The 27,638-nt window shown below is 44.0% G+C and overlaps 3 protein-coding genes across 3 annotated transcripts in view; 1 reads left to right on the top strand and 2 right to left on the bottom strand.

The window, feature by feature from the left end:
* SdhD (succinate dehydrogenase, subunit D) lies at positions 1-1,212 on the bottom strand. The gene is made up of 4 exons (XM_050178997.2): positions 1,074-1,212; positions 792-932; positions 591-726; positions 1-239 (listed from the first exon to the last, which is right to left on the bottom strand). The coding sequence occupies exons 1-4, from the start codon at positions 1,108-1,110 to the stop codon at positions 62-64; spliced, it is 492 nt and encodes a 163-aa protein (XP_050034954.1). The 5' UTR covers positions 1,111-1,212; the 3' UTR covers positions 1-61.
* A 174-nt stretch (positions 1,213-1,386) lies between these two features.
* Positions 1,387-2,896, top strand: LOC126531453 (uncharacterized protein F54F2.9). Its single transcript, XM_050178979.3, has one exon. It carries the CDS (start codon positions 1,408-1,410, stop codon positions 2,836-2,838), a length of 1,431 nt encoding a protein of 476 aa, XP_050034936.2. The 5' UTR covers positions 1,387-1,407; the 3' UTR covers positions 2,839-2,896.
* Positions 2,897-4,302: 1,406 nt separating this feature from the next.
* Ube4A (Ubiquitination factor E4A) overlaps positions 4,303-27,638 on the bottom strand; it is a 35,595-nt gene continuing 12,259 nt past the window's right edge. Inside the window, exons 9-20 of the mRNA XM_050179002.3 lie at positions 25,038-25,253; positions 20,576-20,756; positions 19,117-19,193; positions 18,296-18,552; positions 17,528-17,688; positions 16,252-16,444; positions 14,606-14,719; positions 13,118-13,330; positions 10,833-11,002; positions 8,337-8,430; positions 6,170-6,327; positions 4,303-4,523 (exon numbers count right to left, since the gene is read on the bottom strand). Of these exons, the coding sequence (XP_050034959.1) occupies positions 4,415-4,523; positions 6,170-6,327; positions 8,337-8,430; positions 10,833-11,002; positions 13,118-13,330; positions 14,606-14,719; positions 16,252-16,444; positions 17,528-17,688; positions 18,296-18,552; positions 19,117-19,193; positions 20,576-20,756; positions 25,038-25,253 (1,943 nt within the window). The 3' untranslated portion in view covers positions 4,303-4,414. The remainder of the gene's footprint in view (positions 4,524-6,169; positions 6,328-8,336; positions 8,431-10,832; positions 11,003-13,117; positions 13,331-14,605; positions 14,720-16,251; positions 16,445-17,527; positions 17,689-18,295; positions 18,553-19,116; positions 19,194-20,575; positions 20,757-25,037; positions 25,254-27,638) is intronic.

Here is a 27,638-nt window from a genome sequence, read left to right as displayed (position 1 = left end):
TTAACATCCCAACTGCCTTTATTTGTCGAAGAAGGCTTGACTGCTGTTCCTGCCTAGTTGATCACACGGTCCAGAGCATCTGAATGGCTTTGACAATACCCACGTCTGTGAAGTTGAAGTAAAAAAGGCCCGTGAGCGCAGCGATGGTGAGAGCATAAACAGCTCCAACTGCAACTTTGGGGATGAAGTTGCCAAACAGGGCAGGTCGAATATAGTCCACCACGATTGTTTCAACGCCCCTGCAAAGCATAACGCCGCATGCTTAGATGCTGCAAAGAAGATGGCCTCGATAAATCCTTGCAAGTAGCTGGAATATCTAGAGGTACGTAAAAAAGATTTAATTTAAAGGCTGCAGTATACTATTACATGTACCAGAGTAGGCGGAAACAGATCTGTACAGATGTGTAGCACTCCATAAGATTTCTGATGAACAGAAAAAAAGTTGAACACACCGGCAAGCCGTTGTAAGCTCGTCGCTATCTCTTTGAGAAACTTGTTGCCGGTGAAGGCTTCGGCGTCTGGCGCCGCAATTAAGCGCCAGAACAAACTGTCAGTCTACGGTGCATGTGATATACCGAATTGGTACATACCAGTGCATGTGCACGGTGGCGGATATTGCAAGGAGGCAATCCATCACTGGATTAGGGAACATGAAAGCCCCAGGAACGATAGCGAGCATAGACGCGGCGAGAATACGCTCCGCCTTCCAGATATTCACGTAGTTCGCTGCGTGGTAGAATGAGGCAATTAATGCACACGAAGAAGCCACAACAATTGTCAGTAGTGCTTACCGTCTGCGGAAGCCAGCCGTACCGCTGTAACCTGAGGATTATATGGAGCAAGTTTATGAGACACTGACGAAACCACGGGCAGCTGCTTCTTGGACACAGTTGAAAAGAAGGCTCGTGCTTGAAAAGTACCGAAAGATGTTCCTGGAATATAGGGAGAATGTATCCGGGGATGCCGGTGAGCAGTCGCAAAGTGAAATGATTGCTTTCTGGAGCACCACTGAAGACAACGTAGATGCGTGCTTCCCTGCGGAACTTAAGAAATGTAGTTTAGACGTTTCTTACCTCGGCACATAGTCAGGCGCAGCATGCTTGCAGCCATGTTCAGCTACACAGTTGTCGCTGATCGGTCTGTGCTACGAGTCGTTCCCGGATGGATGTGATCGTAGAGGTCGGACAGACCCGACATGCATACGGATTGAAGTGTGACCTGGATTGGCCGGATATTTAATAAAATAGTCGCTTTGAGCAATGACAAGTATAATGTCAGTTGTTGTCAATATTAAACAAATACACATATAAACAATTAATTTAAGTACAAAAACGTGCATTATTGTAATTAACATTTCTATCTGTCAACCGCCCATTTTATTATCATCATCATCATGGACAAGATGTCATGTTGACGCGGTCGTGTCTCGTCGCGGTAGGCTCTCTCGGTTCAAAAATACTGTATTACTCTGTGATTACTGCTTTTCTGCTGTACGGTGGTGCATCTGCATGGACCCAGGAGGACCTTGAGCTGTTTGACGTTGTGGAAGAGGTCAACGAAAACTTCTACACTTTCCTCGGGCTATCCCCAGATGTCGACACGGCGGCAATCAAAAAAGCGTACAGGAAACTGTCTCTTCAGTACCATCCTGACAAAAACAAGGAGCCAGGCTCGGAAGAGAAGTTCCGTAAGATCGTCGCCGTCGTAGAGATACTAAAGGATGAAGAGAAGAGGAAAAAATACGATGGGGTACTCGAACATGGCCTTCCCGACTGGAGGCAGCCCGTGTACTACTACAGGCGAGTGCGCAAGATGGGTGTCGCTGAGCTGTCATTCTTCCTCGTTGTGCTTCTCACTCTGGGCCAGCACGTTTTGGCGTGGGCGGCCTACTGGGAGCGCAAGTACGAGCTGGAGGAGACTGTGCTAGCCAAGTTCAAGCGAAAAGAACGCAAGTCGAAGAAGCTGACGCCTGTCGAGGACGAGATCCGCGCGTCATACCTCGATAGTCTTGGCAAGCCGCGCTACCACGACCTTCTGATTGTACGTTTCGTGGTGTTTCTCGGCTGGGCCGTGTGGAATTCGCCGAGACTTATATGCGAGTGTCTTGGAAAGATCCAAGAGCACCGCAGCCGAGCCGCGCTCGAGGAAGAGAAAACGAGCGACGACGAGTCGTGCGACGAGACATCCGAGCGTGAGCGCAAGCCTCGGAGGCGAGCGCGAGTCATCCCTGAGGCCGGAGAGATGCCTGACGCGGCTGGCTCTGCGATTCCCGTGCTTGACAGCTTCGCGCCACTTCCCAAGGACGGCGGCAGTGACCGGGGTGCCGTACGGAAGACGCCCTGGGGCGAGGAAGACACCGTGGCTCTCATCAGGGCTATGAAAAAGTACCCGACGGGAACCGTAGACCGGTGGCTGAAGATTGCAGACCTGTTGAATCGCAGCCAGGATGAAGTCATGTCGGTAATGAAGCAGCTTCGAAACTCACCTGCTGCCAACGCATTGCCACACTCTCAAGGTGTGACAGGAGAAGACTACCACTGTTTGGACGAAAACACGACTCGGACGGACTGCGAGCTTAGTCTACCGCCGCCTACGCGTGCAGAGAAGCAGCCCAGGGTGGCGCTACCGGTTGCGCAAAGGGTAGCTGACTGGAGCCAGGAACAGCAGAAGTGCATGGAGGCCGCGCTGCAGATGTACCCAAAAGGAACGGAAGACCGTTGGGAAAGAATAGCCGAGGCTGTCCCCGGCAAGTCAAAGGAGGAGTGCATGCTCAGGTTCAAGTTTCTCGTTGAGCAACTGAAGCGAAGAAAGGTTGAGGAGAAGTCAAAAATGAGTTGACAGAGACAGTGCACTTGCTTGTTTAATGTTGATGATGAAATATATTTATTTTGAAATAGTTTGCTCCCAGTGTGAAAAAAAAATTTGCACTGTTATGTGCATTATCATGATGTAGTCTTGTGTGGCTTGTAAGTTGGCTGTGTTTATGTGGGGTTTCAGCTTGGCTGCATTAGCATCATCTCTATGGTAATTCTTCTGCACTGCCTAGGACCTGCCGTGAAAATGCTAGCCAACAGTGCCCTACATCTCCACATGGTTTGCATGATCAATAATACTTTATATCTGCTTGCTTTGACAGCACAGAAACCAAGCGATTGCTTTTAAAAGTGCAGATCTGAAATATATGTTACTTTTGGTTGTGCTGTGGTATGGTCACCAACAAATTTTAGGTTAGGAAACACTTCTGCTGCACCTTATACACTTCACAAGCGAAGGAAAAAGGCATTAGCAGTTACATAAAGTTTCCTGGCTGAAAATTTAATGGCTTGTTACCTTTTGGCAAGGAGCATTTATTGGTTTGCTATACTTGCAATTTCTACTGCTCCCACTCAGTGTTTTATAGCCAAGAACTAAGACTGTCGGTGCAACTGTGGTGACAGCTTCTGAGACACCACTTCCTGCTCCGCTTCACTTGAACAAAGTATTTTCAGCAAGCTGCTTGAACAGTTGCACTGCTTAGTCCCAACACAATGGTGCTTGTTTAGGATGGAGGAGTGGGATATCTGCTGAGGACATTGTAACTGTCAAAAACAATATGTACACCTGAACTATTTCATGGTAGATAGGAAGTCATTGGCACTTTGAATTCTCAAGTGATCTTCTCCCCCAGCACTCACTGAACGCTATGGTTTGTCCACTTAGGTGATGAATTGAGGACTGGCATATATAGCATGACAAGGCCAATGAAAGGTTAGACCAAGGCTCGGTGTGGTATCCTAGCTACAAAACTCGGTTCACCGAGTGTCCCTATGTCTTCGGACAAAGTCCCAGATGATCCTCTGGGACTGTGAGGAGGACACCCCTCCCCCCTATCTCCTGGCTTCTCTCTCACCTTCATCATGGCAGGAAGTACTGCTTAGCTCCAGCCCGGACGTGCAACTCCGAGCCGTGGAGCGAGCCGAAGAGGTCGCCGTCACGCATCGCCTGGCGGCCATCTGGCCCTCCTGAAAAGCCCATGAATCAACTCCCCACTTTGACGGATAAAGTTGTCTCTCTCTCTCTCTCTCTATGTCTTTGGCAGTGATGGAGGACAAGCGTGTCAAATGAACAGGCCGCAAAGCCTAAGGACAGCCATAATACTACTGTTACTATTACGGCTGGGATCGAGTGTACTGCCTAGCCAAATTCGTTGTTTCACGCCAGGCACTGCCACAAAGCATTCAAGCCTTCGGACTAGCAGAGGTCCATGAGCATAAAATGACATAACAAGATCACTTATTTCAGAGGCATTGTTGCAAAACCACCTTGAGAAATAACAGATTTATTCTCTCTGCTAAATATGTACAGGACATGGATAACAAAACCAAGGGATGATAGACGCTTTCAAAAACTTAACAGAACATAAAATGAGCTAGCATCACTGGATTCTTTTTGCTCTCCATTCCAGGATTTTCTTCTTGAGGCTTTCATTAGGTGTCACCATCTCCATTGTCAGAGGGGATCGGTTGAACGGATCAGTCTGATCACTGAAAGAAAAACAAAAGTGGAGGGGATATAGTCATGCAGCACACAGTCCAAACCACATGTACGCAATTTTTGAGCGACAGCAACGAGCGACAGGTTTTGCAGTCGCGGAGGGCGATCCGTCACTGTCACTTGTTTTGTTGGCATTATTGTTGGCAGTATTGACATTATTGTTGCCAACATTGCAGCAACCAGTTCACCTGCAATTCACTGTGATAGTAAAATCGGCTAGCGCTTCATCTCATCTCAAGCTGAGGTCAAGGAATTGGTGTCGCCATTATTGAAATCAGTTGTTTGTTTTGACACTGTTGGGCCTTGAGTGCCACTGAGAGCTGCGAGAGCATATTAAAGCTAGCTTTTAAAGTGCCCCTCACCAGGCCTGGCCATTTGAGCTGACAAGTGCAGAGCACACATTGCGCGATAACGATCATGTCTGCAAAGTATTGCATCGCTGCACACTGCGGAAAGGTCTGAAAATTCAATGCGAACACCGTTTTTTCTTTCCCTCGCGGCGACCGCGCTCCAAGCCGGACGGCGACGTACACGTTTCCCTGCGCCTACGTACTCGTGTTTGCAGTGTGATGTCAATCATCGAGACACGCGACTTCGAGAATTATTCAAGGCAACATCTGTTATTTGTGTGATCTGTTGCTGGAATTGAAGTTAAGATAAATAATAAAACACACAAACGGAATGTCTGCGTATTTTTTGTTTTGCTTCGCACTGAAGCAAGAGAGATGTACTTCCGCTTAGTCTGCCTGTTCCCACGGTAGTGCAGTCACGTGCGCAGGTACCAAAACTATGCCATTTTCTACCGTGTTCCAGCGTGTGATCATGCTCTGCAATCCGCTTGTGTCTGCCTCAGTAGTATTCGTGTATCCCTGAATTATACTGCTGTCATGTGTCCTTGTGCACAGTGCACAAAATAGTGCGCTGCGCGATATGAGACAATCGCAACAGCTCATGCGCGATGCTGTCAGCAAACGTGCGCAGCGAAAAAAAAGAAAAGCGAGGCTTGTGACATATGCGTCACGTGATCGTCAAGGTCCGGTATGGGAGAACGTAGGGAAGGAATTTCGCTTGCGGGGCCTGGTGAGGGGCCCTTTAAGACAGCGTCGTTAAAACATTAGCCTCATGGTACATTTGCAATTTGCAACGAATGTATTTATTCAGACTACAATGTAAATTTGTCGTTACTTTTTTTTTTGCAGTGTCGAGTCCGTCTGGTTGCTTCATGCTGCGACACAACAGTCCGCCTGTCGTGCTGCTTGAATATTGTGTGCATGTGGTTACGACTTAGGGGCACTGAAAAATGAGTTTTTTTTCTTTCTTGGATGTATTCCAAACCAATCCCCATTGTTACAATGTCTGGATTCATTGTTGCATTGTCTTGTCATGCAAGTGATGTGTGTCCATATCAAAACAAAGGAGATGAAGGAAACGAATACAGTGGCATCCATTTCTGCCCACTTTTGTGCACTGCTTTGACAATATAAAATATTTACATATGCGATGTATGGAAGTTACGTCCACACAGGAGAATTGTGTAGCGAAGCCCTATTTTGCATTCACATTGGTGCACAGTCAGTCGGCCGGGGCAGCGTGCGCGGTTCCGCGATGTCAAAATGAGAGGGATGCTACTATTCACCTGAGAAGGTGCCTTGCTATGGTGGAACGGTCGATCGTAATGCCCGAGCTTGGCAGCACCACTGGGTCGGTCATGATTGTGCTCATGATGGGGTCCAGGAACTCCTCGGGAGCATCTCCAGTTGCTTCATCTTCCTGCTTCTGTTGGGAGGCTGCCTTCTGCAAGTTTGCACGCGCATGGCACAGCCATTTCGTTAAATGATGCTTCAGCAAAAATTATGAGCACGAATTTATCACATTTCAGACATAATAGCAAAAGCTCTTGCATGTGAACAAATGGATTGCTTGCTGCCGTCTAACAAAAGCACGACTAAGTATTTGAAGAGCAGAACTTGTCAATGGTCATTTTTACGAGAAACGGGTGGACCAACCGAGCTCGTCCAACACACGGAAGGAATTAATTGCCGTACGCTTGATTTTCTATTGCTATAGCATTCTGACAAATATGCAAGCAACCATATTTGTGTTTATGAACGGAGACCTCCGACGTGCATCACTGTGCAGGATGAAAGGTGCAAGCACCTTTGATATGTTGTGTTGTCCTGTGATATTATCCCCTGCTCGAGAAAGTAAAGCAAACAAACACATGCTGCTTTTTGGTTTTGTGAGTTTTTGAAGTGGAGAAGAAGGAGCCTCTTATGAATCCTTAAAAGACATGCCCAAAATCTTTGTAGAATAGAACCCGGTTATACATTAAAAGCTTGTTAATTCACAAATCGTTAATTTGAAATTTCTGATAACGAGTAGCCACTGCAGTCCTTCCAACAATGCATTGAAAGTAATATGTAACGCACCTCACTAATTCACGCTGAAATCCGCACCGCCACTGATAATTCGAACTCCATGCCATCGTGGCTGGTAGAGTGCTAGTGTGCGGGAGCACACTGGCATCACTGTGCAGCTTTGCTCTTGCGTGAATTCAGGGTGTCTAGGGCCTAGTCAGGTGACCACGTGTGTCACCTTTAGTCCTCTTCACCCGGACAACTGTATATTGTCTAAATTTCAATAAAGTCAAAGTCTATCTGTGGCCCTTTCTTTAGGCCTGACTGGTGAGACACGTTGCGCCTGGTCAGGCGTTGTTGCAGGACGGTTCTCTTCATCTCTAAGACTTTCAAGATGAAAAAAAAAGAGCTTTTTTTTTCCTTTTTCATGTTGCATCTTGAAGGCTATGTCTTTCTCTACAAGGTGTTCTTCAGTGAAGCGGCACCAGGTAGTGCCGTAACGTTTATCGGCGCTCGCAGTACCAAAAAGCACAGCCTTTGAGATCCGTGGCTATTACTCAAAGGAAAGCATCGCTGGGACGTGTGTTTGGACGCCACCGATACGTATAGTGGAACTCCGCAGTGTGCAGCCACTGCAGCTACGAAAGTACAACAGAGACCAGCGTCGCAGTAGGTTGTGGCATGTTTCGTTCGCGAGTGCAGCTCTTGTTCCTGCTGCGAACGCTGGCGGCGCAAGGGTGCGTTTATAGTCCGATGTTTTCGGCGTGCATAGCTTGCGTCCAATCATGCTACGTCACTTGTGCTGTGCCAGCCAAAATGCCGTCCCCTCTAGACTTCGAGGTGCGTGCCATCTGCCGCTGTCTTAGGAGCATGTGCAGAACGATCCCGAACCCGTGCGCCGCTTTGAACGGCTGTTTGCGTACGTCGACAAAGCGGCGCGGGTGACCTTTTTCTCCGCACCTTGCATTGTGGGTCGGCGCAGCTGGTGCGACGAACGCACAGATGGAGCAAGAGCCATTTTGACGTCAGGCACATCAGTCCGCATTGGCCGCATCTGGTTACGTTGGCTGCGCTAGTGCTTTGAATTATAGAAGTTCTCGCTGTGACATTGCGTGTGTGCGCTCATCTACGTCCGACTACATACATGCCTTAACCGAGCAATTTTCTTTTTCTGACTTTCATTAGTTCGAATTTTGTATAATTTGAATTTTCGTAGCATACCCGCGGAATTCGAACAAGCTTTTACTGTAACTAGGTCAGACCAGACATGAAAATGACACCATTAATGCAATATTCATTATAAGCATACTTGTTGCGTGCTGATGTTAAGAAACACTGAAAAAATCCTTCGTTATACTTGTGTCTATTCTTTCGAGGTCTGACTGTGCATGTTCGCATGAGTGCAAAATGATAAGCAATGCGTGCAGAGTGCCTGTGTGCACACACCTTGATCTTCTCGGCCAGCTCTCCCACAGCCACAGAGAGGGTTCCTTGCCTGATTTTCATGAGAACCTTCTGTGCCTGTGGAAACAAGTCAGGACTGGGGAGGGCAAATGCATGGGGAAAAAAATAACGAAAAACTTGTTTCACTGCTCCCATTTGCCACACTTATTCGCAATAATGAATAAAATTGGGAAACACCATGCATAGATTTCTACAAGATCTGAAGGCGGCCCCAAGAAAAAAAAAAAAGAAAGAGACGTTGATAGAAAGGCAGAGGTGCTGACATAACGAAAAAAAAAAAAAAAAAAAGATTATGTTGTTCTACAAGCCAAACCACAATCTTATTATGAGGCATGCCATAGAGGGGGATAGAGAGGAGAAGCACAAGCATTATTGCATTCGGCCCCCATTGAAATTTAGCCACCGCAATTGGGATCGAACCTCTGACCAATGCAATGCGATAGCCACCGGGCTACTGTGTCTTGTCTTAGGTAAGGCTATAGCTTGCTTCTTTGCAATCGGGAAGAGATCAAGCGAAGAAAAGCAGCTTGACGTGCAGGCAGGCACTTGAGTGATGTTCAAAGGCACGAGTCAAAGATATGCCACGTGATTATCCAAGTAAGGCATAAGCAGCAGGGGAATGTCTGCCCACAAGCCAGACTTGGCATATTTGTCTCTTGATCAAATTTTCAAGATGAGCAAAGTAACTGCTACGTATGCACATGCTGAGGACATGCCATGTGCTGTTTCAATATTAGATGGCAGATATGGCACTCCAGGCAATCCATATGTTGAACCAAGTGCAGACAACCAGCTCCCTAAACAATTTTTTTTTTTTCATAGTCTAGAAAAGCAATAACCTTTGCAGCACTACTATTCACCGTGTTTTTCTTAAAGTGGTACAACATCTGGCTTTGATGACACAGTGGCACATGATGTTGAACATGTACCTAGAATATTCTGCATCAGCTTTGTCCTTTCTTTTTTTCACATTGTCTTGCACTAAAATGCAATCTAGCAGAATGAAGGAGATTGCCTTCGATGCATATCACCATGTAGCTGGAATTGTTCGGTGACTTCGCTGTGTAGCTGCAGTCTTCATGTATTTGCCAATCCGGAGAAACACTGCAACTTCTGCACAATCATTCATGACAATTTTTTTTTGTCAGCGCTCGCACAACTTTTTATGTTCAGGTGCAAGGAAGCCTTGTGGCTGTTTTTAAGCAAGCAAAAATAACTTTTTACAGTGGGTATCACAGCAGAGCTAGAAAGTTACTGATGTCTGAAATTTGGAAAAATAAGAAAAAAACTAATGACAAGAAAAACTGTCATGCACCAATCAAATAAAAAAGAAAATGAAATGGAGGCTATCTGTTTTGAACGGACACAAAAGACAAACACTAAATCAGTTTAGCCTGAAGTATTCTTTGAAAACTATTTTCATTAATTTTGGAATAACCGGTTGATTATTAAAAGCTAGAATGAAGGTCAAATTTCCATTTCTTCAATTTTCATGCCATAACTTTGATGCCAGTACGTCAGGTGATGTCATGGATCTCAAATATTGTTTTTCTTTTTTTAAACTACATTTGGGCGGCATTGGCTCAGTAAAGTTCCCGAAACTTCCAACGATGAATTCTTGGTTCGTTTATAATCCAATGTAATGCATTTTTTCATGATAAACAATTAACTAGGCCTTAGCAGACGGCCTCATCAAGGCAAGCTGGAGTGGGAATTTCAAGGTGGCATCGCCATTCCTCTTTGCACCTGTTCTGGCTTATCAAGCATCTTCTTGTGGCAAGAGTGGTGTTTTTGGTATTTTAGAAGGGCAATTTTAAAATACAGAAGAAAATCGTTCTCTTTAGCCAGAGGGTCAAAGGGACACTGAACAGAAAAATAAGTCAAGCTGCATTCATAAATTACCATTCCACAATACAGTAGTACTAACAAAGCTATTTTATCATGAGAGAAGGCTTGATAGGCCAAGAAAAACTGATAAACAAAAGACAGATGGTGCTACTGGATTGAAATTCCCACACCAGCTTGCCGTGATTTCTTGGGTTTTGACGGCATCTGCTTGGGCCTAGTTTGGACGACGCTGTAGTATTCTAAAGAAGACAAAAGCAGAACTTGAAAGAGTTTCGAGAATTTCCACTTCACCACAACGGCCCAAATATGAAAGAATACTTAGAAAATACATGCCATCACACTGATGAACAGGCGACGAAGTTTCAGCGCAGAATTTTAAAAAATGGAAGCTTGGAATCTGTTTTTTTCTTCTAGTAATCAACCACTTACTGCAAAACTAACAAAAATTGAGCTTTTACAGAAAATCAGTTTTAACTGATTTAGCGTTTATTCTGGCATTGCAATGACTCCATACACTTAAAAAAAAAATTTTTTTTTTGCTGTGCAAATAGACCAAGCATAACTAAAAAAACTTCAAGGTGCCTAAATTCAACCAAAACTAGCCCCCTGGCTGCTGGGTGTCTTGCCCACCTGTACGACCGGCCATCCCTGGACACTGCGATGCAAAATGCCTGAGCCGTTTGGGAATCCGCCGAGCCTAGATTAGTGTAGATTTTGCAGATGTTTTGGACCAGCTCCTGCGGTTTGAACTCGTACTCGCTGAAGTCCTTCACTTTGAGGTTCTTCTTTTGTGGCCCAACCTGCAATAGTAAGAGGTGCAAGCAATGTTTTTACATTCTTTCCTTGCGCATGGACTATATACAGTGACCACGGGCTATTCCAAGAAAATGTTTATGTTAACGGCCATAATTCGCCGTTAACCCAATGTGGACTAAGGTCAACAAAATGTGGCAATTCCGGCATTCTGTACAGGGTCCTGAATATTTCACTGGGCATGTTCGAAAAAAGATTTTGCACTCACCGCTGCAATGTTCTTGCTCAAAATTTTCAGAATGATCACATTTTGACATTGAGTTCGTTTAGTATAACACTTGGCACAGTTACTTGCCTGGTTTTTAAGAAAAAAATTCAAATTTGCCTGCACTTATGGGGATGCAAGCTGCAGCTGCGACGACGCAAGCATAAACTTGTGTCGCCACCTGTCGTCAGCTGCAGAAAGCAGCGTTTCAGGGAGGGCTGCGGTGCATTACCCACTCGTGGAACAGGCGGCAGCCCTCCCTGAAACGCTGCTTTCTGCAGGTGATGGCACGCAGATGCAGGGGATTCTCTAGAACATTACTAATCTTTCCATGGCAAAAAATTTTGCTTTAAAATATGGCTTTACGGAAGTGCAGGCCTTGCTGCCATGGAGCCACACCTCAAGGCAAAATAAACACACAACCTGCACCCAGACTTGAATGTTAAATTAAAGAAAAAATTCTTGGTCCAGCTTATATGTGCAAAAATACGGTATCCATGACAGCTCAGCTAAAGCATAATTTAGCCAGCATGAGAAAGATGGGTAGTACATGGATTCGCCTACTAATCTTCATCCTGCTAGCTTCAAGTGACTTTCTTACATTGCGAATTCAAGCTTTTTAACAAAATACTGTGTTAAAAATGCAAGTTTGTAATGATTATGCATGTGCAGGCTTATTGCCTTCATGCATTTAGAAAATATACAATTGCCTGGAACGTACAGCACCACCACTAGTCCCACAGAGGTAATGTACTAGGATGACCGCAATTGGGTGGGGACACCTTACAGCGAGCATGTGCAATAATTCAGACTCTGACCGCACGACTGTGTGCTAATATGAGTACCGAGTGAAGCAGAAATAGTGATATTTTCGTTTTGAGATGACGCTGGCATGGTCATCGGCCATGTCGCTGTTGCCCCATGAAACCGGAACTAGCAAAGTCTTGTCGATCTGGTAGTCGCTGATGAGAATTAGGCACATGCATTAACTGCACTTTCGTCTGTCTGTAGCAACAGCATGAGAATGGTCAAGATACGGGCCACTATTTTGTACGAACGTCTTCCACTCGATTCTATGCCACTCTTAACATCCATTGTTCATGGCCGTCTGATCCTGTTGATAACGCATGCGAAGCATCGCTTCGACCACTGACTAAGCACGAAATCTGTGAAGAGGAATAGCATGGAAGGCATTGCTAGAAAATCGTGGCCACAAAATGTTTAGGCCAGAGGCAAGCGCATGTGCATGCAGCAACTTGGGCAGTCTTCTTTAACGAGCACTTTACAAAGATACTTTCGTTTGAGATACATATTTTGCGCGACTAGCTCCAGACACGTCAACCGGCAGCACCATTCCCACACAGTGATAACATATCATGCCTGCTACTGTTCCAAAAATGAAAACGCTCGTACACAACAACGCATCTTTTGCTAGTCACGTGAGAAATAGCGTGCTTGACACTGTGCCAAGAATGCCATCATTCCTCGAAAGTGACAATCCGAGTATACAGCACACCTTTGTCACTTGTGGTTAATAGAGTCACTTATTTTTTGCTGAATCCAGTATCTTGGACTTCCAATACCGGTTAGTGACTGTAGGGGGGCATAGAAATTGCAACTCCCAGTGATGGTTCCCTTGGAGTAACATTTGTGAATTTCGAAGGCCACGCTTTTGTCTACTAAACATGCAAGAACTACAAACATGTTGTGGCCAACATGTTTTCGACATTGCATATAAGTAAACCCAAATGAATACCCGAAGTTACAAGCATGAATATAGGACAAATCCACATGTTAATTATCATTTCCATGGTAGCTGAATGCTTGCAGTGCGAGGAGTTACTCTAGTAAATTTAGTGGGGAAACAGTCATGACTTCTGCAGTGGGTGAAACTTACGAGGTGCAGGAGGAAGTAGTTGAGCATGGTCGCAATGCGGTCTACCATGGTGGGATGGCAGAAGATGGACGTCACCTCGGCTGTGAGCCTTGCCAATGTGCGAATGGTCTCGGTGCCCATGACATTGTGGAAGTGGGCCAGCATGCCAAGGTGCTGCAGGTTGGCCTCCGCCGCTTGTCCAGGCTGCTGCAGCTCCCGCAGCCGGCTCATGTACTGCAGCAACGTGTTCAACAAATTGTTCATACAAAGTAAACAGTAACACAACAGCAGTGCTGGTAAATTAATGAGAAAGCAACTAAATATAGAGAGCTTTTAGTTACCTCAGTGACAACTTTGCCTTTTTGGAGTCCTAGCGAATGTCTTAGTGACTCCTTTCATGACGTAAACAGCCTATAAATAGCCCTGGTAAAACTGCTCAAAAGTATTTGGCTAAGTTTAATGCCTTGCTCCCATTTATTTTATCCCTCATGGAAAATACTATACATCTCCGTTTATTGCAACTACTGCTAAAGACATGCCAAAAAGCTTATTAGTGAGCCATCTAGGTAGTACATAAAAGCTGCTTTTCCAGGCAAACCATCATCTTGAGATCTGATAGTGTTTTGGAAAATAGGGGGTCATTTGTTTTCCATTTTTGTGCTTTGACCTGCCACCGAAGTTAACCTACGGCTACAGTTATAAAAAAATAAGACACCCAGGAACAACTCAAACAAGCAAAATTCCAACCAAGACATCATCATCATTTAGAGACTTTTTCACTAGTGTGTTTTTGGACCCCAACCTGGTGACTCTGTCTGAAAAAGAAATAGCTACCAACACTTCAAAACAGGTTCTACCATAAGCTTGACTGATTGATAGATAGACAAATCAGGTTTAATATCTCAAAGCAACACCTAAGTTTTCAGAGATACTACTAATCTTTACTACTCAGGGTTCTTTAAGATGCACCAAAATATTCTGCATACAATGAAACATTTACATTCCACATCTATTCAAGTACAGTTGTGCAGAACCACACAATGCAAATGGAAATTCAGAATGCCAGCAATACAGCTGGGTAATCCCACTAATAGCATCAAGTGGTGTTCTGGGACACAAGGTGCCCCAACATTTTACTGCTTGAAAAATATGGCATTCCAAAAGTGACATTAAGATAACAGCTCATTCGTAGAACCCATGCAAGATGCATAGAAAAACATGTTATTCGGTGCTCTTTTCATGCTTGTTAGCTTACATGCTCTTGTTATTTTCACTATACAGGAAATGAAAAATAAGACATCAAAGATAAGCTGTCCGTATATCTTAAGCAAATCGACAATTAAGTTACCTTCCTGCCTAACTAAATAGTACAAGGAGGCACTTATCTCGCAGAACATTTAGGCAATGGTCACTACATGTTGCTCTGTACACAGCTCTGAAGCAAATAGCTTATACTCACACTTCATTGCACTATGTTATACGCAAGAGGTGAAGATGTAAATTACTCACTGAAAGGGCTTCATCTAAAAGGAAGATAGCGTCATTGATGAGCAAGTTGATGAATCTCAGGAAAAGGGGAGGCGTGGAACACTCAATGTTTGCTTCTGCTTCAGCAGCCAGACTCTGCAGATTTAGACAAATAACAAGATAAAATAGAACAACCACACACATTACAGATGCATGTTCAAGAAATATATATAGTTGCCTGTTCAACAGATAGGTTTTATGAATGGCACATGGGTGATGGCTTCCTAAGAGCGATAGTGTTATCAAAATTAGTAACTGACACCTGTATTCAACAAGCACAGGGATTTTATAACTGTGTTTATATGAAGTGAAAATGGAGAAAACATGACATTACTTTGTGATGTAACTCTCAAGTGAGAAATGTTTTGGTAACTTCGTAACAAAGACAATGTTTCATGGTGCATTTTAATTATTCGAAGCTTTCTCGCTAAAACCTTCATCTAGTATCTGATGTGTATTTCCAGCTGAACTAAGCCACCGATCCATCAACACAGTAAGCACACAACAAGCAATCCACTTTAGTAGTGAAATTCAAATGTTTGATTAATAGGACAGGTTATCATTAAACCTAAACTGATCTAGAACTGTTGTCCATGATATTTATGCACTTGCACAAGGGTAGCAATATCTCCTGCCATTCTGGATCCAGTTGCTTTACATTCGCTGATAGAAGTCTTTTGAATTGCATGAAATTGCTTGAATAACAGTGCAGCAAACTTAAATGATCATCCACAATGACTCCAGCTAAAATCAGCATTATTTGTTTAGTTTAATTTCATTTACTCATTTCCACTGACAAAAGATGCAACTGTTGCATCTGATAAGTGACGGTAATTTCCTTCTCACATGCAGTTTATTTCTACACACAGCCAATGAAAAAAGTTGATAATGCTCAGCATGACTATATTTGTTATGAGTAATATATACTCAGTTACATGTAGCATCATTATAAGTGGTTTGCACTGCTGCACCAGGTCATCACTAAAAACACTTCTTGCTGACTTGTTCAACATGTGAGAAGTGATGGAGAGATAAAAGCCTTGCATGGTGTTGGACATGGTTACAATTTAGAAGTACAGGCCATAGAGGAAGACAGGCAGCGACACTTGACTTGGTTACCTCACAAAGCATGTAGCATGTCCAACACCTGTCTTGACGTCATGATGTATCTACTTTTTGCTATGCCCCTCAGCGTCACTCCAGTGTACCTTTGTGACGCTCTCTCTCCTCTTTCTTGACTAGCTGTTCGCAAAAAATTTTCTTGCCACCACAAAGACAAGGCAGGAAGTAAAAGTCGCAAGAGCATGTGAAGGAAAATGCAGAGATAAATGCAGTTGCTTTTGCAAGAAACACGATGTAATTGAAGTGAATTAATAGAGTCATATGCTCATTCGTACATTTGACAGGACATAGCATTGCCATAGTTGCAGAAGCAAACATCTGCTAGACATCGCGCTAAATTTCGATGCCACCCAAGTATTCCGCTACGAAGCTCGACTCAGCAGGGCATTAGCTGGTGCATAAATCGGGAACTTTCCACCTTATGCTGCTCCGTAACACATGCCTTCTTACAAAAGACATCTATAAAATAAGGAGCTGCAGCAACAGAAAGGCAGAAGCCAACTGACCTTCATTTTGTTTCTGTGACCGGGTATGTTCCAAAGATGCTCCAAAATTGTGTACATTGGACGCCGGTAGTGAAACTTCTGTTCAAATGTCACACTCTGTCCAGTCATCTCAATGCTCACAAAAACATGAAGGAGTGTTGGCGACAGTTCCATTGCAAAACGATGCTGCAAGAAGAGCCGTTTCCTGTTGCTCCTGAGTGAATAAGAGAAAAGAACATTTCATGCACCGATTTGACTCAACTCGTAAAGAGTTTGCCATAATGAAACGAAGTGCTTTGAACACACTTTTTCCTAGTAAGAAAACTCAAAGCTTCATAAAGAAACTGAGGGTGTGTGGCCTACAGCATCCAAATGGCAGTAATTGGAAGATGTGATGGACTAAAACGGCAGCGAATTTGTCAAAAGATCAATCGAACAAATATCTCATGGCACTTGAAACATCAATTTTGGTTATATACTTGCTCTACAAAGTAGCACTGTGAATAAGTCTTAATAATACAGAATGTCTGAAGAAATAAAATTGGAATATACAAAGCGCTGTTTCCATACAATGAGCACACTGACATGGTAGTGCCAACCCAACGTTCATTTGCATAATGGTATCCATACCCAGATGGTAATGGTTTACCCCTGGCTTGCTGCTTTCTCAAAATTTATGAGTGGGGCCTTACACAAGAACACATGGAACACCGGCCATTCAGATTATAAAAACAGGAAAGACAAACATCAGAAAACAACAGTTTTAGTACAAAACTGAATGAGACATATTATATACCCTACTTTTAACCCAGACAAGGTCACTGCAGGCTCATTATACATACTACTACTACTGCCAATGAACCGGCTCTGAACAAATAATGTATCACAATGCCAAACAACCTTGCTATTGTAAAGAGTGCTTCAGCATGTTCTTATTATCAGCCAAGTGCAGGTCCACTAAGGGATCACTGGGATATTTGACTATACCTGTACACCACGTAAACTGAACCTGCTTTTTGCCAGCAAGATTCCTTATCATTGCACTTAATCTTCTGCTACCCTCAAGTGTGTTTCTTCCATTGGCACCCATTCCGTTACTTCAATAGGCCGCCTGTTGTCTTTTCTATTAATTATATCACCTGCCCAATTCCATTTTTTCCTCTCTGTAGTATCGCTTACCCATGCGTGATCTTTAATTTTTACTGCTACCTTTTGATCATTTGACATTACGCCTAACGCTTTCTCTGACACTGTTCAGTGCATGGTCCCTAGCATCCATTACTTAACATGCACTTACAAGGGAACAATTCCAGAGAAGGAGTCATCCTCGGAGGAGGTCATGAGCACCTCGAGCATCTCGGCCAGCCGTGCTCGCAGGTGAGGGTTGTTCATGCGCTGTGGGCTGCCCATGAACACCAGCACCAGTGTCATAAGGTGTTCCAAGTCCTGCCCTACAAACTGAGAGAAAATCATGGCAGGGCTGAGATTTTCAGTAGTTAGGCAAGGGCAAGCTGAACATTCCTACCAATGTCAACAGGACTACTATGTGCTCACTTATGTGCAGGTTGAGGTCCAACCCAACGTATTAGTGAACTGCCGCATGCGTCAAAACAAGCATTTTGATGCCTGCAAAACAGGCTGTAACACCGATGCATAGGTGTTCACAGTTAACGAATGTAAGGGGTCTTTAGACACAAAAAGAAAGCAGAAAAGATTAGCACTGAGCATGGAAAAGACTGCTGTTTACAGTAAAATCTGATGGAAAACACAGGTCCACTGTGCTACCTGATATAACATAGTGCTACAAGAATCTTTCAGTCTCAAACATTCACTTTTGCTGTGTGCCATTTGCTAAAAATCGAAAATGTGAAAACAATGACATTAGATTCCCCAACCGCTGACCTTGTTTGTTTCTATCACTGTGGCTGAGTTTTCTTTCTTTTACTTTCTTTGAGGGCGCCTGTTCTCCCAATAAGTTGCTTGCAATTTATTTTCCACTTGCCTTTTTCGCTACCTACAAGTGAACCATCCCAGCTATGTGACAATAGACCATTGTAGAACCAACCTCTAGACTGCGTTCGCTGAACCTCTTGACAAACACGATGCAGTCACAAATGTTCTCCACCACAAACTCGGGCACGAGAGCCAGGCGGCCGCTACCATGCTCGGGAAAGGGCAACACCAGCGGTTGGAATGAGTTCAAGTCTGGATCAGTGGCTACATGACAGAGCCAGGTTGCTGATGCCACATGGAACCGCAGCATCTGCTCGAGGGAGGCTGGCTCCAGCAGAGCCGCCTTCAGTGACAGGAAACGTGTCATGCCTGAACAAAGAGAAGGCCAAGCTGCATTTTTTTCAACAACTATGGGTGTATTTGAATTGGCTTCAGCAAGTAAGGCTTTTTAGCTGTACGTCTAAAAAAACAACTTTCTGTAGGCACACAAAGTCTCAAGAGTGTGTGTCATTTGGTGTGCAATTCTGTAGAAAAACTATTATAAGTTATTTAGGGTGCTTTGAGGCCTGACAATATCTTTTGTTGGGTTTAGAGGTACTGGACTTTCATTTAACAGAAAAAAATATGAATAGTCAAAAATATTGTGCCACTATGCCAAATATTAGACACTGAGGTTTTGCACCTCAGTGTCTTTTGTCATAAGTGCCAGTGTATTAGTGCACTTTCGAGTTGCCAACTTGAGACAGCTGGAGCTGAAGATTGAAAGGATACTCTATCAGCTGAAGAATACTTCGAACAGCTAAAGTGTTGAAAGAAAACTATCGGTCCGAACTGTTTTACTCTTTCTCTTAAGCATCCCTTTAAATAAAAGTGGAAGGGCAGTTAGGCAAAAGAGTCACTTGAGCAATTTCAAAAGAAGACATCTGCGAACACCTTTTTCCATGTTTTCCTGCAGCCTACGGCCCACCTCTGAAGACTCGCCCCCTTGTGCACGCGTCTCCTCATACACCCTGTAAGGAGTGGCAACAAAAAACAAAGCAAGACATTATCCATCATAGCAGATGAAAATGGCTTGAAATCACGTAATTCGCATAGTATTACCAAACATCCATCAAGCCAGAAAATGCAATGCAGGGGCACTTATTTTATGTAGCATCGCTGCAGAGATTAGAACATATGTCTGGAGCACAGAAGCTGTGAAGAAACAGGCTTTCTTGCTGTCTAAGCATACAGAAAGCTGCCCTGATCGAAGCAGGTCAGCATTTCAAGAACATGTTGAGGAAATGCTGTGCATCATGAAATGTATAGGAGCATGGCCCCTCAAGGAAGGAAGGAAGGTCGGTCGGTCGGTCAATGTCTACAGAAGTTTCTTATGCTTAAATAATGAAAGCAGCATGCATATTAGTATGGGTGCGTCTGCTTCCGCCACTTCAAGGCAACTGAATGGCACTTCTTGACAAGGTGACAACTCAGGATATATGCTTGCAGGTGAACACTCCGGCAAAGAGAAAGCAGCCAGCCCACTGTTCTATCAAATGGGTGCTAAAGCAGAAGCAAAGGCATGCGCATACATCTATTCGGACTACTTTTTGTTGACCACACCATCTGTATGGGGTTGCTGTTTCTGGTGGCTAGGTACTTTCTTCCTTGACCTCACATTACCACGTATTCTCGAGCTGTCTCGTTTCTTCTTGGTACTAGAGCACTCTCCCCCCCCCCCCCTTATTGTCAGTGCATTCTTTCCTCTCATATATACTCATTAGGTGTATAAACCATTTCAATTTTTTTTTTCTCCTCAACATTTGCAGCAGTAGTGACTGACTGTTCCTCGAATGTAGTGCTAGCCCTGAACTTACCTTTCCTTGGCACTACACCCACCCATCTTGACATTCACGTTTCAGCCCATAAAGCCCCAAAAATCTCACGAAGAAATCCACTTTTTGAACCCTCAGTACACAGAGTTGGACAAAATGAGTCAGGTTACAAAAACTGCATCAAGCAATAAAACATTAACCTGCTATTCATGTTACTGTTTTATTCTGCTACTGGGCAAAAGGTAATAGGCTCAATTCCTGGTAGCTGTGGTCATATTCCATTGGGGATTTTAATTCAAAAGCACTCATGCACATTAGCTTCAAGGTCACAGGTTCAATAGCTGGGATGTGCAGTCATATTCCACTGGAAATTTTAATTAGAAAGCACCCATGTGTACTTTGCTTCGAGTGCACATTAATTAAACAAAGATGGTCAACGTTAGTCCCAGGCCTTCCAATGACATATCTCCTGGTGTTCTTTTGGGACATGGAACCCCATCAATTAGTCATGTTTTCAAACTGGACAACCAATGCACCAAATAAAACAAAATAAATAAAGCTAGTTTTGTGCACAGTACCTGCGAACTCGATTCAGGTCCTGGCTCAGCCTGGCAAGCCGTTCATGCACCACACGAAAGCCGAGACTAAGCACTCGATGGCAGGCAAAGAAACACTCAGTCGGGAAGTTGAAGCTGGTAACAGGGGGCTGGGCAGTGTCACCTTCTTCCCGAGGCACAAGGCATGTTTCTTTGGTAAGCCCTGCATCATCCAGGCTGCTGTTATCATAACACTGCAAGCTTTTGTAACAGTTCTTCGGCATATAACTATGTAATCATCATTTGCAAGACAAGAGATAAGGTGTACAGTTGGCATCAAAATTTTACGGACTGCAGGACCTTATGAAATGCTGAATTTCCAAGCAGTCTGGTAGTTACATAGCCAGTAAAGCAGTGCAACAGTGTGTTGCTTGCATACACTATATTTGCGAGCAACATTCTTGAGCTGATAAAAGGAAAGCTATGGAGACAAAGCACTAACAAGAGGGCTCCTGAACATAGTCCAACATCTTCATGCACATTAGTTTAAGTGGGGAAGAGAAAAAAATTAAAAAAGCTTTTACAACAGAGGAAAAAAAAATTGACCACAGGGTATTAAATTTAACTTGTTCTTTTGCTTTTCTCTTCTAGGTTTAGGGAAATGGGAGGTTGTCGCATGTGGAAGCTAAGCTGATTGAGTTTTTTTAAGAAACCAAAAGCTAAGTAAAATATAAACCCCATGTAAGTGATTTTGCACACGACGGTAACAAACGACGCAATGGACGACTTTGAGTGACAGCTCTCCATAGTTGCTGGTATCAGGGCAGCAAACAGGCACCAAAAGTGGCGTGATGCTTGATCCCATAATTTCAGTTGATTTCGTTTGCTGTGCAGTGCAGCATAAAATATTTCTGAAGGTCTTGCAGCAGGCTCTTTATCTTTTCACATAAAAAAATTCGGTTGCTTACTCATTCTGTACGACAACTGGTATAGTACTTAACTGATGTACAGGCTCGTCCACTCTTAGGGTGAACACGGCTCACCGTGGCCGCGCTCCGCGGGGCGCCAGTGAGTCCGGCGCGGCGGCGCATCGAAGCGAAGCGACGCAGGCGCACACGGACCTAGGGGAGGCGCTTCGCGTCGTCTGCTACAGCGCTGGAGCGCGCCGCTCTGGCTTTGCTGTAAAGTACACTTCGCTAGACCCAGGTGACTGAGCGACCGAGGCGGCGTTGCGGGAAGGCGCACTTCACTAACTTGAGCATTTTCCAGCTGGTTCGGTCTACAGCTTGTGAACAGCCTGCTTAATCAATATACATAAACAGAAACAAGCTTTTCACCACATAAATCACTTAGCATGTTTTTATAAGTGATGAGGGTAAAAATACGGTCATTTTCTTGCACTCTTTATTAGGCTGGGGCGTAGAGGCGACGGTTGATAGTCGTGTCAGAGACGTCACCCAGCCTGAGGCTGTTCTTAATTTCCTGAACGGTGGAGGTTGGGCTTGCAGCAGCCGCCGCAACAATGGTCATGTATTCAGCTTCAGTGGTCGCTCTTTACGAGGAGCATTTTTCAGTTTTCAGTGGCCTTTTTGTCATCTCCGATATAACGCGTTGAGAATAGTTTTGTAGGCACAGATCTACAATGCGTCGTCTTTTTTTTTTTTTTCGGTACCCGCGACATGGCTAGTTTCCGAAAGTGCACCGGGGAAATAAAATTGTCCTGCAATGTTACAGCGTTTTTATCGCCGAAGTACCATGGCAACCAGCAACCGAACAAAATGCAATTCATCATGCAAGTCGACAGAAATGCGTCTAATGGAGACACCTCTGGTGTCTTTCGATTTGACGAGTCATCCCAGAATGTTTAACTCATGAGCGGCCAGTCACTCACTTGAGCAGCCGTTGGCTGCACCGCATCCCCATATTAAGCTAAGATGGGGTAGCATGACCTAAGCAAACAAAAAAAAAAGCGGGGGGGGCGGCTCGGCGGTAGACTGGCCCGACCACAGCAATCTGGCTTGGGTCGGACTTGGCTTTTACAAATGTCGAGCCCATTGGCCGACCACCGGCATGCTGTCCGCGGACGACACCGGGCCGGCCTCACGACCGCCGGTTTAATTACCGTGGCCGCGTTCGTCCAACACACGGACCGGCCACTTCCCCACGACTTCAAAAGCATCGCTTGTTCGCGGCAAGGGTTCCTGTGCCGTATTCATATTTGGGTTTTACCCACTCAGCCTCGCCGCCCACCCCTAACCTCTTTTAAAAAAAAAAAAAAAAAAAAAAAAAAAAAAAAAAAAAAAAGAGAGAGAGAGAGAGAGAGAGAGAAATCAATTTTTTCTTTTCTCCAAATTTATCCGATGCTCACCCATATTTGAGCAACGCAGAGGCCACGTGTCGCTTCGGGACGTATACTGCACAATTAACAAATTATTATATGCTAGTATGCATATGACCTATTCCGAGGAAGTACTGAAATGAAATAGAAGCGAATAACGACCTAATTACCCGGCAAGACGTAATTTAAGCTAGAAAACAGACATGTAGATTATAGATTTTCCACTCCAATTACCTATTCACAACGTACAGAAAAAGCGTTCGCATGCGGCGTGCATTAACTCCAAGGAGAAAAAAAAAACAAAAAAAACTACGGCGCCACATGTTTTACTTCACCTAATCAATGTAATCAAATAATCGACCGACGATTCATCTAAATGAGAATGTTACTTCTCGCATCAGGTAGCCGTCAAAGGACTGGCACCGCTTCGGTGATTTTACCCAAACTGTGACAACAAAAATGAATTTAGTTTTTTTATAGGATGTAGAAAGCTGAAACGGGGGAGTAAAATTGCCGCCAAATTAGTTGCTATGCCGGGGAGAGTGCTTTCCTACATCGCGTAAGCGCTTCATGCACCCCTACCAGAGACCTTAACGCGTCAATAAGAGTCGCGAAGTAGCGGATGTCTCTTCTTGGTTGCTGTCGAAGTAATATTATTGCCCTCCTTAATGGTAAAATCGATGGCAAACATGATGATGCGTGATTGAACAATCGCTCTGTAAGTAACTTTCTGTGGAATTTATTGCGGGTTTCGATCGCTTTCTTAGGTCAATTAGGCAAATTTATTCTAGCATCAAGACATGCGCGAAACGGCGCGCTGGGCTCATCACATGATGACTCCAACGAAGACGAGCGCGCCTAATAGGTTTCTCGGTATGCACTACACCAAGTGCTGTGAGAGTAAAATAAAATGGCCCCATCCTAATAAAGAGCGCGAAAAAATGACTATTTTTACCCTCATCACTTATTAAAAACATGCTAAGTGATTTATGTGGTGAGAAGCTTGTTTCTGTTTATGTATATTGATTAAGCAGGCTGTTCACAAGCTGTAGACCGAACCAGATGGAAAATGCTCTAGTTAGTGAAGTGCGCCTTCCCGCAACGCCGCCTCGGTCGCTCAGTCACCTGGGTCTAGCGAAGTGTACTTTGCAGCAAAGCCAGAGCGGCGCGCTCCAGCGCTGTAGCAGAAGATGCGAAGCGCCACCCCTGGGTCCGTGTGCGCCGCGCCACTTCGCTTCCATGCGCCGCCGCGCCGCACGCACTGGCGCCCCGTGGAGCGCGGCCACGGTGCGCCGTGTTCACCCTAAGAGTGGACGAGCCTGTACATTCTATTCCGGCCTTGCGCTATTGGCTAGTCACACATAGCACTTCCAGACAAGGAAAACTTCTAGATTTCCATAACCGAGTGACAAGAACGAAACATGTGCTTGAGCAACGGTCTGTTTCATCACTCGAAGGCATTGCTCTAGTACAGGCTGGAAATCCATATACTGGGTCGTATGCATAGACTGTGTAAATGTTCAGCTTTGTTGCAGATCTCAGTCTGTAAACTTTCGATGCTGACTGTACTTACCGGCTCAGTGAAACCATCACACAGCTGAGGTTATGGAATAAGTCACAAGCAGCAGAGCAGGATCTTCCTAAGTGGAACAAAAGGAAACATGTGCTGTCCTGTTCTTGCAGCAATCACTTGCACACATTACATTAAGGCAGCAATTTCTGGCATGTTGGAAATGTGGCAAAGACATCAGCAACATGATTATTGTAACAGGAATATGTAACAGGTTAGTGTTTGACAAATACTTGCATGAATGCTTCATACCGTCACACTACTGAACTGTTGTTTGAAGTACTTAGTAGGTTTTTGCAGTTATGATGCTGACATTCTGAAATTTTAAGGTAGTCAATGTCAATGAATGGCCCTTACTACATTATACTGGGTAAATACTTGTTAGAATACCGAACAAAAGAGAACATGGAAAGTACATCAACAGCAACGGTAGCATAAGCACTACAAAGGAAACACATTTGAGAATGACACCGTGTATTTGCTAATACATACTACCAGCCATTTTAGCCCTTCAACCACCAAGCCCGCACTATTCCAGTCATAAGATTCCAGTATGTGGAGGTCCCAGTTCATGCTTTTGAAGTGCAAGAGCTTACCACGAAGATGTAGGCTAAGGCTTGAAGCTTGTTCCTCTGATTGCGGCTCGACAGAGCAGTACCGGTAATCGACCTTGAGCAGCTTGGGCGAGCAAGGCTCGGAAAATGGCCGCGCTAGCCGCAGCAGCACAGCGCCCAGGTTCAGGGCAAAGCCGTCACCTCTCTGCATCGTCAGGAACAGTTCCGACACCTGACTGTTCCACAGCTTGCCTCGATCTGTGTGCAGGAGGTAGTTGGGATCAAAATGTCAGACGGCAGACATACGTGGCAACACACTTAGGCACAAGTCTGTCACCTTTGAACATGATCGATTGATTATTGGTTCATGAGGTTTAACATCTGAAAGCGACACTGCGGCCATGAGAGACGCTATTGCGGATGGCTCCAGATTAATTTTGACCACCTAGGTTTCCCTAATGTGAACCTAACTCTAACTACATGAGTGTTTTTGCCTTTCATGCCCATTGAAGTGCAGCCACTACAGCCGGGAATTGAACACGCAACCCCAAGGTTAGCAGCAGGCTGTCATAGCTACTGCGCCACCACTGCGGGTTGAACATAAAAGCTTCATACTAAGACTACTATAGGGAAATATGGCACTAGTCGTCGCATGCAGTTGTAAGAATGGCTCTGCAAGTTTTGCAAGACATGGGAAGATGTGCCAGTGCATGGTGTTAAGCGTCACCCATCTGGCTTTCAACGACCTTGTGCATATTTGTTAACCTTCTTGATGCTCATTTTTCATTGCAAAAGCATTGTGCGGCAATCATTAGTCTCATTTAGGCTGTAATTATGATTCAGTGCTTCTAAGACATAAAAAAGAAGAGTAACTGCTTAGAATATAAAATAAATCTGTATGCATTGTGAGCATTACTAACCGAATATCAGCTAGATTTAGTGACACATATAGCTCAAGCTGTGTGATTTATGCACTAGAAATTACATAATGAAGCGAGTAAAATTTAAAGCACTTCACTGGTAGCATTCAGCACAAGTGAACTACAAAGGCAAATAAAAGATGTTGCAATGTACAATGGATCCATGACAAGTTGTGGACGAACCTCTGTATTACTAGTACTAAGTAGGACACCGATTGTGGATGAATGATTATAGTGCCAGAGCTCCCTTCTTTTAACAATTGTAGTATAAAGCTTTATGCTCTTAAAAACTAACAAATTGGCATTCAGTTCTATGTCACAAATATAACTTCGTGGCACATAAGGAAAAATGACACTTCTTACTCCCTCAAACTTACACATTTATCCACCTTAGATAAAAGAGATGCCAAGTAAGACCTCCCCATTTTTTGTTTCAACTGAAACAGAATTTTTACTTAAATAAAGAATAGCCATCCACAGTTCTAGTCCACTTTGTTACACCTCGTAATTTACTGCGTCGGGCTTTGTTAAATACTATAGGTTAAACTTCAGGTATGCTGACAAAGTGATTACTACGGCCTATAAGGTACACAGGCTTCCAGCAAAAGCAAGCATGCTATGCAGCAATGTATGTCTAGATATCAAATGGTAAGCTGGGCCATCTGGGAAGCAATGATAATTCAAAGTGTGGAAAAGATGAGGGTAGAGACAAAAACAAACAACATGCTAACAAGTACTGAAAAGTATGTGTTTTTCTAATGCTGTTATTTTCTTCTTTCTTCATGCTGCAAATATACAGCCTGTGCCATGACTCAACACAAGGTGGACTTTTTCTGGGAAAATTCACTAAGTTAAGGCATACCCACTAGAATCGAGTATAAAACCAAAACTGCAATAGGTGGAGTTGAAATATCACCTTCCAATCTTGAAGGCCATACTGCAAGGTCTATAAGGAGTTCAATGAATGCATACTATTCCACAAGTCGAACCAAACGTGACGTCCTCTGGGCAGTTGATAGTGAAAAGGAGGCCTTGAATAGTGACAAGTAGTGCACGGTCTAATGTGGCTCGGATGGAAAACGTCTTTTTCCAAGTGCCAACAAATTGCTAGTTCTCTCTCTTACCATGAATTTCTGGAAGGGAATAATCAATAACTAACTCTGCATTTCTTTAAATATAAAAAATTAATATATAAAAATATAAATATAGTGAATAATAATGAAACAATACAGTAATTCATTTTGCATTTTATAAAATATAGAAACTGGAGTATGCATTTCAATCATGGGAATCGCATTGTCCCTTTCTAGCCATCAAAAATTGGCTGCATATTACAACAGAGGGTGTGTTAGAATAGAGTAATTGAGGTGAGCATCATATGTTTCCATCTGTTAAGCTGGATAAAAAAATTGAATGCGAATACAGCACTCACGGAATGAAATGAAAGAGTCAAACAGCTGTGACAGTTGGGTCTGTGGTGAACTACATAGGTACCCGCTTGCTGGCAAATAGAAGCAGTCATTTTGTTCCAGAAACGCTCTTGCCCTAGCAACAGACCACAACAAAACATCCTCCTTCCAGAGGCATCCACGGGCATCACTGCATGTGATGGAAGCCACATGCTCCACCTGTTGTGTTTTATTGTGCAAGTCATAGGCATATTAGTACCCTTAAATGCAGTTTTGCAGCAATGCACTTCAACACGAAGCAACAGCAAAAGTGG

The sequence above is a fragment of the Dermacentor andersoni genome, chromosome 5 (assembly GCF_023375885.2).
Source record: "Dermacentor andersoni chromosome 5, qqDerAnde1_hic_scaffold, whole genome shotgun sequence".
Lineage (NCBI taxonomy): Eukaryota > Metazoa > Arthropoda > Arachnida > Ixodida > Ixodidae > Dermacentor > Dermacentor andersoni.
The sequence above is the reverse complement of the archived record's forward strand: the minus strand, read 5'-3'. Positions and strand labels throughout refer to the sequence as shown.

Coding starts and splice junctions, on each gene's coding strand:
- SdhD (XM_050178997.2), bottom strand. CDS start 1,110: ATGGCTGCAAGCATGCTGCGCCTGACTATGTGCCGAG. Junction 933..1,073: donor GCGCCTGACTATGTGCCGAG/GTAAGAAACGTC, acceptor CCTATATTCCAG/GAACATCTTTCGGTACTTTT. Junction 240..590: donor GCCACCGTGCACATGCACTG/GTATGTACCAAT, acceptor TATGCTTTGCAG/GGGCGTTGAAACAATCGTGG.
- LOC126531453 (XM_050178979.3), top strand. CDS start 1,408: ATGTTGACGCGGTCGTGTCTCGTCGCGGTAGGCTCTCTCGGTTCAAAA.